General features: G+C 44.3%; 2 protein-coding genes across 3 annotated transcripts; one reads left to right on the top strand and one right to left on the bottom strand.

The window, feature by feature from the left end:
• Window positions 1-390: 390 nt before the first annotated feature.
• Window positions 391-4,685, bottom strand: TMEM231 (transmembrane protein 231). 2 transcript variants are annotated; one of them, XM_061365004.1, is made up of 7 exons: window positions 4,485-4,684; window positions 4,205-4,374; window positions 3,071-3,199; window positions 2,085-2,228; window positions 1,720-1,801; window positions 1,476-1,586; window positions 391-619 (listed from the first exon to the last, which is right to left on the bottom strand). In XM_061365004.1, exons 1-7 carry the CDS (start codon window positions 4,624-4,626, stop codon window positions 435-437), a joined length of 963 nt encoding a protein of 320 aa, XP_061220988.1. In that variant the 5' UTR covers window positions 4,627-4,684; the 3' UTR covers window positions 391-434. The 2 variants fall into 2 exon arrangements, with proteins under 2 accessions (XP_061220988.1, XP_061220989.1); XM_061365005.1 differs by lacking the exon at window positions 3,071-3,199 and having other exon boundaries at window positions 4,485-4,685.
• Window positions 4,686-4,936: 251 nt separating this feature from the next.
• On the top strand, window positions 4,937-12,765 carry GABARAPL2 (GABA type A receptor associated protein like 2). Its single transcript, XM_061365012.1, has 4 exons — window positions 4,937-5,120; window positions 5,369-5,424; window positions 10,388-10,560; window positions 12,192-12,765. The coding sequence occupies exons 1-4, from the start codon at window positions 5,087-5,089 to the stop codon at window positions 12,280-12,282; spliced, it is 354 nt and encodes a 117-aa protein (XP_061220996.1). The 5' UTR covers window positions 4,937-5,086; the 3' UTR covers window positions 12,283-12,765.
• The last annotated feature ends 2,654 nt before the right edge of the window (window positions 12,766-15,419 follow it).

The raw sequence follows: 15,419 nt of genomic DNA on the forward strand, positions 1-15,419 counted from the left end.
CCTTTCATAGTGCATATAAACGCATGTACAAATAGCCCTTGGCAGAACTCTACCTCAATGGTGAACTAATTTACAAGACAGTAAAAACAGCTTATGCTGTTACTGTTGGCATGTTATTTTCAGTCTTCAAGGTTAAGCAAAATCAAGATCATGAAAAAGCAGCCTCATTGCTTTCTGCTGGTTTTTGAAGTGTGTCCCAGTTGCAAAAAAAACACCCAAAAAACTGGGTTCTTCTTCTGTCAAAGATACAAAACTTTTCAGTCCCAAAGCAGTGTTCCCAGAGAAAAAAATGAACGTGTATTTGAAAAAAGAAGCAAAAACAGAACAAAATTGGAACACACCTACAAAGTTTGATCTTCCTAAGTAAAAAACACACAAAGTCAGGGAATCTATTTTTTGAACTTCATTTCTTTCAAGTATTCTCAAGTACCTCCTCAGGACTGGTGCTGTTTGTAGGACAGTACTGGAGACACTGGCACAACTGGTGTTACTGAAGTTGTAGTCAACACATGATTCTGGAATATAAACATTTTAATCCTACCAAACACCCAAAGAAATATAAGGAGAATGCTGACATACTGGATCCAGGCAAATTTAATCACTTCCCAAAATCCTGGCTGATACTTAAAGGAAGTCAAGGAGTGTTCAAGAAGCAGCTTCTGCTACTACTACTGCAATAACTAAACAAAGGAACTTAAAGGTGGAAAGGCAAAACTTCTTGTTAATAAAACTTGTTAAGGCATCAGTTCATGTGGCAAATGCAAAGCCTTTTACCATAGTATGCAACAACAGTTGCAGAGAATGTCTACCCTAGAAGACATTTAGATCAATATTGTGCAAAGTGCCTAGCTGGTCCCTGACTCACCACAAAGTAGTTAGTAGTACCCAAGCAGGTAAACAAACCTCGTAAGAAGAGTGCTTCATACAAATTCTTTTAAACACAGGCTTGTTCTTATCAGACAAAATGAGTAAAAAGCGTAATGAACGAATAATTATTTTATAGGGGAAAAGAAAAAAACAGGTATGTCTGCACATGCAACAGGTTTGCCACATCCACTGCAGGGGTTATGATTTGGTGAGCTTACCTTGCATTCAGATTTCTGATTTGCTTTAAGTCACAGAATACAGTATCATGCTTTGCTAGTGGCATCTATGACACATTGGGACAGCAAATGCTGCAGGAGCAAAGCAGGACTTCCTAAGGATATTTACTGTGGATAGCTAAGACACTGCTGTAAAGGCCAGTACAGAAAGACTGGAAAGCAACGTGGGTTCCTAGCAAGGAAAGTCAAAACGTGGTTATGGAAGCAGAACCATCCGGAAGAATGGGCAAATAGGTATTCAGTTGGCTCCAGAACTATAGCATTTGCTTATCTAACACAGCAAGTCTAGAAGTAAACAGTTTTCTTTTGACGTATATGCAAAGTCCTAAATAATGCAACCCTGTTATGTCACAGTTTATGCAGTTTTCAAAGGATATAAGATAACTTCCACTGGGTAATGAATAGTGGCATTAATGGTAAATGGTGTATCTGTTGCTCTTCCAGCCATCCAGAGAGGGTTGGGATCTGAAAAGACTGTTGTAACTACAATGGGGAAAGGAAACATCTGGGTTAAGGAGCTTTTCAGTCTTAACATAGAGCTCAAATCCTCACAGAATAACTGCCAGCATGAGAACTACTGCTGCCCTGTAATTCAGAGCTGTACATTCAGGCTTACCATTTCTATCCCAATATGCTGCAATGATGTTTGTTAGATCATAGTCACTTGCAAAGGGACTTGTGCCATTGATCAGAGACACCTGTTACAACAAAGAGATATTTGCATTACTTGTTCACTCCTCAAGGAAGTGACTCTACTAAGTTTTGTTATGCTAAGTAACCATGCCCTTGAAGGAATGCACATAACTATCAGACTGAACATTTTGACAGAATAACCTGATCCACCTTTCAGCGTAACAAGAAAAAAGCAGTTCCAAAGTTCTGCAGTCCCCTTTGTGCAGGAGTATGAATAGGGTGTCACCTATGGCACTAGCAGGATAAAAAGAGGGGAGAATTGATGGAGAAGGAAAAAAGTTTCCTCACATTGTATCTGGTATCCAGTCCACAATAGTTAAGTAATTGCCTCTGCTTCAGTTTCAGGTCTCCATTCATATACAGCTGAGACCCTGGCACAGGAGAAAAATACTGAAGAAAAGCCATGCTCTGCATCACAAACGTTGACATCCTCTGAAATGGTGAACACAAGAGAAGATAATTGGGGGGGGGGGGAGGGAGGAGGGTAACACAACACACTTTTGAAATTCTTTGTATCTACAGATTTTCTGCATGGATTTTTTTTTCCTGACCCCCAGTTTCAGACTGTCACATTAGTCTAAACAAGGAAACACCAAATAAGATATTAATTACTTTTTGAGTTTTTCTGAAAGTGAGCTACCTTATTTGTGAGTTAACAAACTTTATAAACCAAACAGTTCCATGGGAACTTCATGGCAGTCCAGCAATCTGTGGCTAATGACAGAAGGATTCAACTTGCCATAACATGTGAAAAGCAGCAAGATGACTAAACACATTCTTTGGAGACACACTTTAAATATACTCAAGCAGTCAAAGTCAGCTAAGGACTCGCTGTGGAAGGAAGCAAGGACCAAACAAGTTCATTCGCCATTATCAACCACTCAATCTGAAGGAAAATTTTCTTATTTACTGTAAAACAAAGGTGCTGTGAATATCAGAACTGTCTGTGATATTAATCACTGACCTGAAACTCCAGCACAAATTTATTCCTGTCAGGCCTTTATTTTGGGCCTCATAGGTTTGAGAACACCCCACCCCAAAATTCAAAATGAAATCAAATCAAAACCAAGACCCACAAAACATATCAAAAGATGCAAGAGAGATAGACTAAAGATGACCCAGCAGAGGAGGAGAAAATTAAGTATTTCTTAGCAAAATAAAACTTTTAGATAGTAATTTCAAATATGGAAAGGGTCTTTCATGCTTTGCATAACCACTACTGGAATATTACATTGTGTCTAAACATTACAACAAATAAAACTAGAAACGCTCACATAAAGCTGGTAGGAAAAGAGTAGAATCAGCTGAACACCAACTACATGCTCTGTAGGTTGCAGTGGAAGTTCCAATCTAAAATGCAACTGATCCATTTTGCCATCTTGGTTTTTGTCTTCTTCTCTAGTCTAGAAGAACCAGTAAGATTTTTAGTTGGGTGTTTTTTAAATGGGAACTTCTACTAGAAAGAAAATCAAAGGTAAAACCCCAGAGGATCTCCACAACTGCAGCAGGCACACACTGAGGAAGCAGATAAACCACTGTTAGGAAAGCAACAAAAAGCTGCTTGACTTTATTAGACACAGGATTAGAGGCTGAGGTTTCGTCTGTTATACAATGTCTCATTTGCCCCCGAAGGGAGGGAAAGCATATCAGATTCTTGAAGGTCTCTTCTGCCCTGTGCCATTCTAACCACCTCCCCAGCACACTTACAAAGCACACATTAGTGCTGGATCTTCTGTCACATCCTGTGCAAGTGTGTGACTGCCAAGCTTTTGCCTCTTGCTCCTGCAGCCTGCCTCTTAATGGTCTCTGCATGACAACTCCTGGTTGTAAGCCAAAGCTTGACACACTTCTGTGCCACAAATGCCCAGCACTTCAGCTATCTGGATACATAACAGGACCATAACAGCGGAAATACGGAAAAATAACTGCCGCTGTTGACTCCCAGTAGGAACAACAGTTGCAGGGCAGAAGCCAGGCAGCTTAGAAAGCACATACCTGCTTTCAAAACCAGGGGCTACTGAGGAACCCCTGCAAACTTCAGATCATGATAAGCCATATGGAGGAGGGAGTAATTAATTTGAGTAAACTGATGTGCTCATGCAAACCACCAGTAGTGCTTAGGAACATGGTTTAGTGGTGGACTTTGTACTGCTAAGTTAATGGTTGGACTTGATGATCTTAAGGATGCTTTCCAACCAAAATGATTCTACAACATTGAGAGGAAGTAAAACTGGACTGGTTAATAAACACTTGTCCCGAGTGAATTTTGGTGTGAGGCATAAAGTGGCACACGAAGCTGCTGTTACTAGAAGGCAGCAGAGCAGGGTAGGCCTCCTGCTCGCAGCACCACCAGCACTAGCCCCGGCTCTGCTGCCCCGGCGCCTCTCTCCCGCCGCAGGCGGGCCTACCGACAGCAGCGGGACCCGCAGCCGCTCCCCCTGCAGCCGGTTGAACGCTGGAAACGTGCTCCACGCCAAGAAGCTGCCCGGGCCGGCCCCGGTGGTGGCCACGAGGAGCAGCTCGTACCGGAACCGCACTGTGGGCTGCTCCAGGTACGAGCTCTGCTTCAGCCAGAAACCTGCGGGGAGAGGAACCGCGAAGGCTCAGCGCCGGTCGGACCGGACCGGGCCGGGGCGGGTCGGGCCGGGCCGCTCCGCTCCGGGCCGCGCGCGGTGCGGTGGCGCTCACCGTGGCTCCGGTAGGCCACGAGCAGCGGCGGCACGTAGGTGAGCAGCGTGACAAGCAGCAGCGCCAGCGCGGCGGCGGAGCAGAGGCCGGCGCGGTACCGCGTGTGCAGCGCGGGGTGCGAGAACAGCTCCACGGCCGCCATCACACCGCGCCCTCACAGCGGCAACGGCGGGGCCCTGACTGGCGGGACGTCGCGCCTAACAGCAGCCCAGGCGCCTGGGGAAACGGGCACGCCAGCCAATCAGCGCGTTCTGCTGCAATCGGCAGCCAACGGTTGCGCTGGGCCCAAGCGCGTCCGGGTTCCGCGGCGACGGCGGAGCCTCGAGGGGCCTCGCACCGGGCAGGCAGCGGCGGCGGCAAGGCGGCGGCAAGGCGGCGGCAAGGCCATCACCCGCCGCATCCCCCTCCGCCACAGCCCCTCCCGCGGTCCCGCCGGAAGCGCTGCTCTCGGGCTGTTGCTAGGAGACCGGCGAGCCGGAAGTCCCGCCCGCCGAGCCGCGGTGTTGTTGTTGTGACAGGCATCGTGACAGCGCCAGCCCCGGCCCGAGCCCCGCCGGCCGTACACGGGCCCCGCCGCCGGCTCCGCGTCCCGCCGCCGCACCATGAAGTGGATGTTCAAGGAGGACCACGCGTTGGGTAAGGCTGGGCCGGGGCCGGGCGCTGCTCGCCGCTTCCAGTGTCGCCGCGTGCCCCGGTTGGCCCTGTTGGTCGGCCTGTCTGTGCGCGGACAGCCGCCCAGCCTAGCCGTGATGTCCGGGACGCCTCCGGAGCAGCCGGAGCCCCCTGGGCGGCCTGCGGGCTGCCGTCCCTGAGGCCTTGGCTCCCGGCTGGGGGCACGGCGGTGCCGTTGCCGTGCACTGACTAACGGCGAGTTTTGTCCACAGAGCACAGATGTGTCGAGTCGGCAAAAATCCGAGCCAAATACCCTGACCGTGTCCCGGTGAGTAACCGAGCCAGCTGCATCGGGCTGCTGGAGGCAAAGCTGGTCCCGCCCCACCGTCTCATTTGATCAGATCTTACTAAAGAAATTCATCTTGTATGTCCTCAGGTGTTCTAAAGAGGCCCCAAACACATCTGACTGACCCTAACCCTTCTTCTGAGCTAGTGCAAGAGTGCCTGACTTTCTAAACACTTTCCAGGCGTGTTCATGATTTTCAGTGTCCTGATTTCTTCAAATAACAATTATGTCCCAGCAAATACCTTCAGTGTCCTGAGGATTCATTCTGTGCCCAATTCCAAGAACACTAAATTCTGTAAACCTTCACAGTCATCTGTCCTGGCCCTGTGAAGAAGGTGATTTCTCCTCATGTAGCCATACGTGTACCCTGTTGCTGGAAGAGCCATTGCAAGTGGTGACCCCTCCTTTTTTGCATTAATACCTCCCTACCTGCTAAATAGTGAATGACCTTCCCTTTTCACACCACAATTCTTTTTTTGCTTTTATTGTGGTTCAGTGAAATGACCACACTTCAGATTAACCTGTTACAGTTAGCAACATGGCCATCTGCTTGGGAGTAAAATTTCCCACATCTAATCTGACCACAGGCCAGTTGGTGCCACCTCTGACTGAGCTTTCACTAAACAGCATTCATTAGGCAGTGCAGCCCAGAGAAGAATCTGTAATCCCATCGACTTTCTCTGCTGCTGAGCTGCCCCTAGTCACAGCACGTTCTCCAGCTGCAGTCTGGCAAGCTGAGCTGATCCTTGCTGTTCTCTGCTTGCCTAAGTACCCCATCATGTCCATTTCAGGAATATCCCTCATGACCTTAGGGGATAAAGAAACATTGAAACTCACAGTATGAATCAGAATTACGTGATGATGTATCAGGAATGGACAGCAAGGTGTGTGTAGATACAGAAATTAAATCTCAAATTGCAGTGTGATACTTTGGCTGGGCCAATACAATTCCAATTGAGCCATGTACCTTTCACAAAATAGTTACCAAGTATATTTTTGGCTTTTAATAGTCAGAAGTGTTTTTCAGACTTACTGTATGTTTCCTGCTTTCCAGGTTATAGCTTATATCCGGAGTGACAGATGTCAAAATTATTTCAGTTCTCAGATGCCATATCTGTGTACCTGGATTTAGAGACATTTCAGTGATTCAAACTTATTAAGATAGTATAAGAACAGCCCGACTCTGTCCTAGGGTGGACTGTATAGGAATAAAATGTGAGGTGAAAGAAATTCATACTTGCTAAGCACTGCAGTCTTAAATTTGCCTGAGTAATCCAGTGGTCTAAGGGTTAAAGGTATCTGTAAGTTTTACTAGAAGCAGTTCACCAACAGCCTTGAGTTTTATGACAGTTTCTGTGTTATGAAGCTGAAATGCCCAGTGTGTTATTGTAATCTTAAAAATACAAAAGTATCGGTTGTTAAGGCTTTGGTATGTCTGTTAGGCTGCTTTTGGACCACTTTACAGTTCCCTCATACTGAATTGCAGGGGACAGCTCCTGTTTCTGTAGGCAGATCTGAAGAAATTATAAGGAAAACCGTCTCCACATCATAGGATAGTGTATTCTGGATATTTGTTTGGGCATTACCTGGATGCTGTAACAATGGGGAACGGAGAGCTAAGGAATGGAGACACTGGAACCTCTTGTAAGCCTCGTGTACTACATTTTTCCTTCAAGAACTAGTGTGTATGGAGCAAAAAGCACTAGATGCTTTCCACAAGTAATAATTTTTCTTCCTCTACCTGTTGTTTTTTGTTTGGTTTGTTTGTGGCCATCTGTGCTTCCTGTAGTCAGTTTCTGATTTCCTAACATGAAGTAAGATACTCTAATGCCAGTTCAGCATAATACAGCGTAGAGAACAGCATCAGCGAGTCCTGCCTTGACAACAGAAACACACTGGAAGGAACAATATGCCTTAGAGTGCAGTTATATTCAGAATAACACCTGTGAAAATAAAAAAAAATCTGGTTTCCAGTGGTAAATCAGTATGTTACTGCAGACCTGTGTCCACAGACATCCTGAAATGATGATTAACACAGGCAGTCTTTTTTTCAGAGCTGGAAACAAAAGCCTGTTCATGCTGCAAACATCTTCTTACCCAGGCATCTCTGCTTCAGTCCCTTCCTGCTTTCTTCTGCCTGACACTGTAGTATAGGCAGAGAATATCTCAGTTCCTGAGGTGGCTGCGCAGCACAAGCAAAGCTTGTGGGTTGTTTTTTCTTTTCCTAATTATTTACTTAATTTTTTTCCTTAAAGCCTACGTACCCCATCTGGCTGGTCATTCATACAGAGCTAAAACCTACACCTTGTTGGTATGGTTTCACTGCTGTCCTGTAACTTCAGCCGATCAGCTGAAGCTGTAATTAATATGAGCTGCATACACTGCTGAATTAGCACTGTAAGTCTGGTACAGCAGAGGCACACACAGAGCATCACATCACATCACATCACATCATCTTTCTGGGCATTTGGTGGGCTCAGCTGGCACCCTTGCAGGTGAGCTGGTGTTCCAGCATGCTGCAGCCATGCTTCACTTCTCCCAAGGCATTGTTAAAGTTCTTGGTGGCTTGCTTTGGGCTGTCAGTAGTAACTGCTGGATTAGTTGCAGAAATGCAGAAAACATGGATGTCAAAAGCAGTACTGCAAAATGAACATGTGGTCTATGGCCAACTAGAACCTTGCATTATACCACAACTCACACAGTATCAGAGTTTGACTGTTCAGATACAACATGGCTTCTTCAGCTCTGCACCAATCTCCCTGAAGGATGCCTGTGCCTCTATTTAGCAAGGAGGTTTCTGATGTAAAAGTACTGGTGAATACTGTAATGCTTTAGAGGAAGCCTGAAAGCCATTCTGGCATCTGTGGTGTGTGCACAACAGATGAAATGCCAGACCTGATACTAGACTAGGCTGATGCTTCTCCCTCCCGTTTACCTAAATTCTGATTTTGTAGCTTCAGTGTTACTGAAATTTATTTCTAATATTTCTTCCTGTTCGGATTTTTTTCCTTTTGCTGTATGCTGCACGTGGACAGTTGGTTCTGTCATGTTAGGATCAGCTTGAGGCATTGTTTAAAGAAGACAGTTAAGTTGGAAGGGTGGTAGAGGTGTGTATATTAAACCTGTATTTCTTCGTATTGTGGCATTTTGTTTAGCCCCATGACAGTTTAAACAAGGAGAGGCCATGCTTCTTGCAAACTAGAACTGTGTGTAATGATACTGCAAGCAATGATGGTCATGTCCAGTGAGTAGCAGTTCGGGACTCTAGGTTTGGCTAGGTTGGAGAGAAGGAGGCTGAGGGGTCACCTCATTGTTCTCTGCAGCTTCCTGAGAAGGAGACGTGGAGATGGGGTGGGTGCTGGGATCCAGGGACAGGACACATGGGAATGGTTCAAAGCTGCAGCAGAGGACGTTCAGACTTGAGAAGGAAGTTCTTTAACATGAGGGTGGTCAAACGCTGGAACAGACTTCCTAGAGGTGGTTGATGCTCCAGGCCTGTCAGTGTTGAAGAGGCAGTTGGATAATGCTCTGAATAACATGCTTTAATTTTTGGTTGGCCCTGAATTGGTCAGGCTGTTGGACCAGATGACTGTTGTTGAACTAGTATGTTCTAGTCTGCTTTCTTTTTACATTGTGACAGTGACAAAGTGAGCAGCATCTGTACTAAGGGAATGCACTTCCTCAGATCACCTGCCATTGCTCAGGTACCAGTGCTGCAGTCTGGTTAAATTTTTCATGACTTCCTTTACAGGTGAATGGGGCAAGAAAGAACATGGTTAAATGATTTTTCAGTTTGTTACTATCGACTAGAGTAATTAAGAAGACAGAAGTCCTGGACTCCTTCCCTCGATCACCAGTTAAAGGGAAGTAGTGCAGAGAAGCTACTCTTAAATCTCAAGTTCTCAAGCTGCCATGCTTCAGACATCTCAGGAGATGCCAGTTCCTCTCCTGGCCCGACTTTTCGTTACAGAATACACTTTTTTTGGCTAGTGCATATGGCAAACTTTTAAAAACACATTGAGAATTACCCACATTTAAACACAGTAGGACATTAGTGTCCTGGTATGAATAAATCACAGAATCACAGAAGGGTTGTGGTGGGAATGGACCTCTGGAGGTTCATCCAGTCCAACCGCCTGCTCCAGCAGGGCCACCTACATCCAGCTGCCCAGAACAGTGTCTCTGGAGCATCTCCAAGCTGGGAGACCATCCCCTCTTGTCCTGTCACTGGGCATCACCGTAAGCAGCCTGGCTCCGTTTTCTTTACATGTTTCCCTCAGGTATTTATAAATGCTGGTAAGATGCCACTGAGTGTTCTCTTCTCCAGGGTGAACAGTCCCAGCTCTCCGCCTTTTCTCAATGAGAGATGCTTCAATCCCTTAAACAGCTTGGAGGCTCTTTGTTGTACTCTCTCCTGTATGTCCGTGTGTCTCCTATACTGAGGAGCCCAGAACTAGACACAGCACTTACGTGTGACTTCACCAGTGCCAGTTCCAGGGAAGGACCATGTCCCTGGACCTGCTGGCAACAGTTGCAGCCTAAGATACCATCAGCCTTCTTTGCTGCCAGAGCACACTGCAGGATCTTTCTCAACTTGGGAGCCCACATGGCAGTAATTTCATATTGTCAGTGTACAAAAAGCTAACAGATGTGTATGCTTTCCAGTCACAGGTTTCCTTTAAACACCTTGCATCTTTCACTCCATGACTGTCCACAGGCAGAGGAAGTTTGAGCTATTCTGTATGTGAATGTAGGTTTCATTGCCCTTTAAGATCAGGTTTTACAGTGCTGAACCAGTCTTACTTCTTATTTGCCTCATTTGGTCAAGAAACCATTGTTCCTCCCCTCTGCTCACTGTTGTAAGCCTGCACCAGCAAGTGGTTTCTGAAAGTTGTCTGTTCATAGCAGCCCTGAAAAACTTAACCTTCACACCTGTGCTTTCCAGGTCATAGTGGAGAAGGTCTCAGGATCTCAGATCGTTGACATTGACAAGAGGAAGTACTTAGTTCCATCTGACATCACTGTGGCTCAGTTCATGTGGATCATCAGGAAGAGGATTCAACTGCCGTCTGAGAAAGCAATATTCCTCTTCGTCGACAAGACTGTCCCACAATCCAGGTGAGAAGTTGTTCACTTGGTATTCAGAACCATGTCTGCAAGCCTGTGCGTACCTGATGGACAGGAGCTCCCCTCTTTGAGGCTTATCTGGTGATTTTAGGAGGGGTTTGGCTACATCTTAGTGTCACTGTGATAGGGTGGGTTTTTTCTCATGACTTTAATAATACATTTCTTGTGCTAGGCTGAAAGGAAAGGTGACTGAAAAAAATCTATTTATGATTTACTTTTATGGGAAAAGGGTGAGCTCTTAATAAGCCTTACCTGTGTCACAGGAGCAGTTCCTCCAGGTAACCTGTGCAGACTGTTAGCAATATCTTTATTTACTTTGTGATACACAACTGGGACCTGTGAGAACCATCTTTTCCTGCTTGCTTTCTTGTAAGAGTATTAGGAATGTCATCGTCTTAACAGTGCTGCAGAACTGCTAGGAATAGGAAAGAAAAAGAAAGGACACATTGTCTCATGTCACATGTTCACGATGGGATGTCATATCTGCTGGAAAAACAGGGCATTGAACCTTCAGTATTAATGCAAAATGGTAACTTGCTAACAGGTAAATCAAAATCTGATCTGTTTACAGCTCTGCTCATCTTGTAGGCTGAGTTCATTACGCAGATCACTAAACCCATGATATCCTCTCCTCATCCAGAAGTTTATCTAGTGCTCACCAGTTCCCTTTCATTACAAGTACTGCTGCAGCTCTTCCCAGCCCCTCCCTTGGGTAAAAGCTGTTCTCCTTTCTCCATCGCTCAGTCTGAATCGTTCAGTTCATGACCCTTTTCTCAATCTTGGGCAGTTAGGGAAAGGTGAGCTGAGGAGGTGTCACTTGTGCAACTGCCCAACGTCAACTTCCCGTTCCATTTGCAGGAAGATGGTTGGAGCAGTTTTACTGGCCACGTAATTGCTTGGGTTTCCTTTTGTTGCCAGAACACAGGCATTGCCCTAAAGACCACGGCTGCTTACACTGTGAAGGGCCACGTGCCTGTTCAGTGACAAACATTTTCATTTGATCAAACGTTCAGAACCTTACCTCTGGAAAAAACAAGTTCCTGGGTAACCTGTCATTTCCTGCCCACACATTTTGGTACTGGCATTACTTGAAGTCATTACTTTTTAATGATACAGAAAACAAAGCTTTTGCTTCCCAGAATCACCCAGAGCTCAAGCAAACAGTCCAAAAAGCACAAGCTTGATAGACCAGAGACCAACTGAACATTCACGACTACACAAGGTGGAGGGAGAAATGAGGTGGTTCACATGAGAAGCACAACGTTAATGCAGCTGCATTCAGGGAAGGTGCAATAAAGCTGTTGAGCCTGGTATTAGTCACAGCATCAATAATGGGTGATTCAGAACCTGAAATACCTTCAGTGACTAATTTTCAGTGAAATAAGGTAGCTTTGTGACACATGCATTTGCAAAGAGCAAAACCATAGACACTGCAGAGAGCCCAGGATCATTTTTCTAACCCAGGAGTCAACTGCTTTTATATATCCCCATTTTTGTATTTTAATTTACACAGATTCACAATTTTTAGCTTATATTAATCCTTGTCTTTGTGAGGTTCTAACTGCTACTATTTGCAACTGTCATGATGCAAGCAAACCATTTCTCTTTTTTTCCCCTTCAAGCCTAACTATGGGACAACTTTATGAGAAGGAAAAGGATGAGGATGGATTCTTGTATGTTGCCTACAGTGGAGAGAACACATTTGGTTTCTGAATGGTGGGTCCTGGCTACCATACCATCCTGCTGTGTATCTTGTAAATAGCTGATCATTTTATGTTCTGACATCCACAGAAGTTCCTTCTATATACATGCATTTGTAACTGGATTTATTTCTTAATATATTGATAGGTCTTGTTTTATCAGACTGTTAAGTTATAAAAAAGTTTTGTTGGTTTTGTGCTTTTTTTTTTTTCCCCTCATGCTATGAATTCCCAGAGCCTCACTCCTTTGGGGGATATACCTGATGACATGGATTAAATAATAAAGCAAAGTAGTTGGGCTACTAGAACATGAAGAGAAGAATATGCATTTATTCTGTTTTGAGGTGTTTAAGAGATAAAAATATTGAATTAGTATTGGGAACACTGGATTTGCTAGCTTGTCTAAGCAAGAGCACAATGTGATCATAATCAATTGAGCTAATATGTTCTTCTTTCTCAATTAACAAACAAGTACAATAAAAATTCCTGTCACAAACAGGCAGTGCTGTCATTTCTTTGCCTTAATTTTGGCCAGAAAGTTACACATCACATTTACTAGATGCTGTACAGCTGCTTATGTTATTTACTAGACACTGTAGAGCTTCTCAGCATGGATGATGATACAAGATAAAAACAAGCAGCTATCTGCAGGTTCCAAAACCAGTAGCTTCAGAGCTACTAGGTCTCATCAGAAGAGCAGCTATGCCTGCCCACAGGCTCTCAGCCTAAACCATTCTATGATTCTAAGATGGTGAGGCAGACAACTACAACTAAAAATGCTGCATGCAAGATTAAGAACTGATGATCAGTTCCTCCAGCTGATGAGCACCACTGCCACAGCAGGTACACAGCACAGCAGAGGTAAAGAGGCTTTGCCACAAAAGCAAAACACGTCTCAATTTCTCTCCAAATGGGCTTACCACAGTTATACAACTGCCCTTACATACAGGGCAAGAAGCAAAGATGTGGCTGAATGGTGAGGGGTCTGGAAAAGACACCTGATTTAACTTTTTGCACAGTACTGGTGTTTACACTTTAAATTAAAGGATAACACTGTGTGGGAAAAGTAGCATCACTCTGAACTTCATAAGCCAGCAAGGAAATGATAATTGAAGTGTAGATTCCTAATAATAGTTTTACTCCATTTTTATGCTGCATGGTGTGGAGGAGTTTACTTTTTAAAATGTTTGCACCCAGTGGAAACCTATCCAGGCTCAAATCAGAGTCATACTAACTCAAACCCTCATGAAGTCACCTTATGCCTAGAATTATGTATGGCTCTACAGTTACTCACAGGTACAGGCAGGACTCCAAAATGAGAAGGAAGGAACCTGTGAAACATTGCCACTGTTACAAGCCTTGTCACAGTAACAGTGATGCCTGTACTTACTGCATCTGAAAACACGCTGTTGGTTTCAGTAAGCCTTTCACTGTTCAGAATACCACTGCATTGTATAGTACTGCTGTAATAAACATTCTATTACTGCTTCCATCGCAAATTCCTTCCACCACCACCCTTTCCACACATGTAGTGTTAATGTTTACTCTTCACAGAATTTTTAATTCAGAATGAAAAGTGGTTTCATCTGTGATTTTTTTTATTATGTTTTATTACTGGAAAATGTTTCCTTTAAGCTAGAACTCCATAGTTTGACTATGGTTTTCAGGGTTTTTTTGCTAGCAGTTAACAGAAGTAAGAAATGTAACTTAAAGCTGCTAGATAAAGCTAATGATGTGTTAACAAATAGATGTATCTAAACAAAACAAGGGAAGGTGAAGTTTTATTCCCAGTGTTATGATCTAGGTGACTTTTGGAATATCCTTCACAAGCCTCTAAAAAACCCCACAATAACTACTGTAACATTTCTGTAATGAGGAGTTTAGATTTAGGAGAGCAGGTACATGAGTCATTCCAGAGAATGCAAGAATACTTGTGCTAAGCAGTAACTTAACTTTTAATCTACAGATGCACTTAAAATGGCAATAAAACATCAAGAGGTTTCATCTGAAATGCGGAGATGAAATGCATGCCTTTAGATAGCATAGTCACACCTGTAAAATCATGAAGAGTTTTGGGTCCCATGTGAGCCTCACTTTCAGCTAACCTTTCAGGCCTGGAAAGGCATCTCAATTTATACACTGAACAGAAAACAAATACCTCAATTCCTACAGCCACAGTTCCACATCACCTATCTTCAAGCTAATGTAAAATGTCATCTCCAATATAACTAAACCACTGCTAGATTAATTCAGATGGTCTTTCCTCAAAAAAATTATCTTCTACCTGTAAATCCCTGCTGCAGCCTTCTCATAATGACATTATTAGGTGCTTGGGATGGTTGTACTTTGAGAGAAAGAACTGCTGGTTGTAGCCCATCAACTATGGCTCCCAATTTTACTCCAGTGCCTTTCTTTCCTCCCTACCAACAGTAGCCTCCCAGAACTAACTCTCAATTCATTTCTATGCTCATGCCTCAGGCATTTTCTCCAGGTCTGGTTTCATAACCAGTTAATAGTTTGTAACAAGCAAGAGGAAGCAGCAGAAGCACAGCTTTAGCTCATTCTTTCCTCTAGCGCTTCTGGGCTTACGGCAAAGCTGATTTAACTCCTAGGGAAAAGCTACCCTGGGGTTTGGGTTCATGGCTTGTTTTTCTACAAAGAAAGAGAGTAATTTGAATAGTCTTCAGTTTACTCTGAATGTACTGAGATCAGTAAGTGCTCCAGCCTGCCTAAGGTGAGCAGTGGAAGCACCCTGCGAAGATTAAAACCTTGCTTTTGCAAAGGTAAAGGTACTGGATGTTAGCATGTTATGTCATGAACTGCAGCCTCCAGCTCAAACAGGCTGTTTACTTCTACTTTTGGACAAACCCACATACTTCTGTGCTCTGTTTTTGACTTCCTTAAAGGTAAGCAGGTGGCCCTGTCTTGTTACTGCAACTGAAAACGTAATGGTGTCTCCAATGGTGAAGCTGTTGAAGACATCCCACTCAAAACAAGGGTTAGTTTCTTTCTTCTGAAAAATAGGAACCACTGGCCCCCATACTAGTTTGGGAAAATCAGGGACCTATCCAGTAATACAAATACGCTCATTTTACACATGCCTTGGGAATCTTGGTGCCCTCATATGCTCTGCTGCTTCCCTTGGCAACC

Source organism: Neopsephotus bourkii, unplaced genomic scaffold, assembly GCF_033783945.1.
Source record: "Neopsephotus bourkii isolate Nb327-2 ecotype Australia unplaced genomic scaffold, CSIRO-AGI_Nbou_v1 NB_1266, whole genome shotgun sequence".
NCBI lineage: Eukaryota > Metazoa > Chordata > Aves > Psittaciformes > Psittacidae > Neopsephotus > Neopsephotus bourkii.

Coding starts and splice junctions, on each gene's coding strand:
- GABARAPL2 (XM_061365012.1), top strand. CDS start 5,087: ATGAAGTGGATGTTCAAGGAGGACCACGCGTTGG. Junction 5,121..5,368: donor CAAGGAGGACCACGCGTTGG/GTAAGGCTGGGC, acceptor TTTTGTCCACAG/AGCACAGATGTGTCGAGTCG. Junction 10,561..12,191: donor AAGACTGTCCCACAATCCAG/GTGAGAAGTTGT, acceptor TTCCCCTTCAAG/CCTAACTATGGGACAACTTT.
- TMEM231 (XM_061365004.1), bottom strand. CDS start 4,626: ATGGCGGCCGTGGAGCTGTTCTCGCACCCCGCGCTGCACACGCGGTAC. Junction 2,229..3,070: donor TCTTTTCCTACCAGCTTTAT/GTGAGCGTTTCT, acceptor TCACCATTTCAG/AGGATGTCAACGTTTGTGAT. Junction 1,587..1,719: donor AGCATATTGGGATAGAAATG/GTAAGCCTGAAT, acceptor TCCCCATTGTAG/TTACAACAGTCTTTTCAGAT.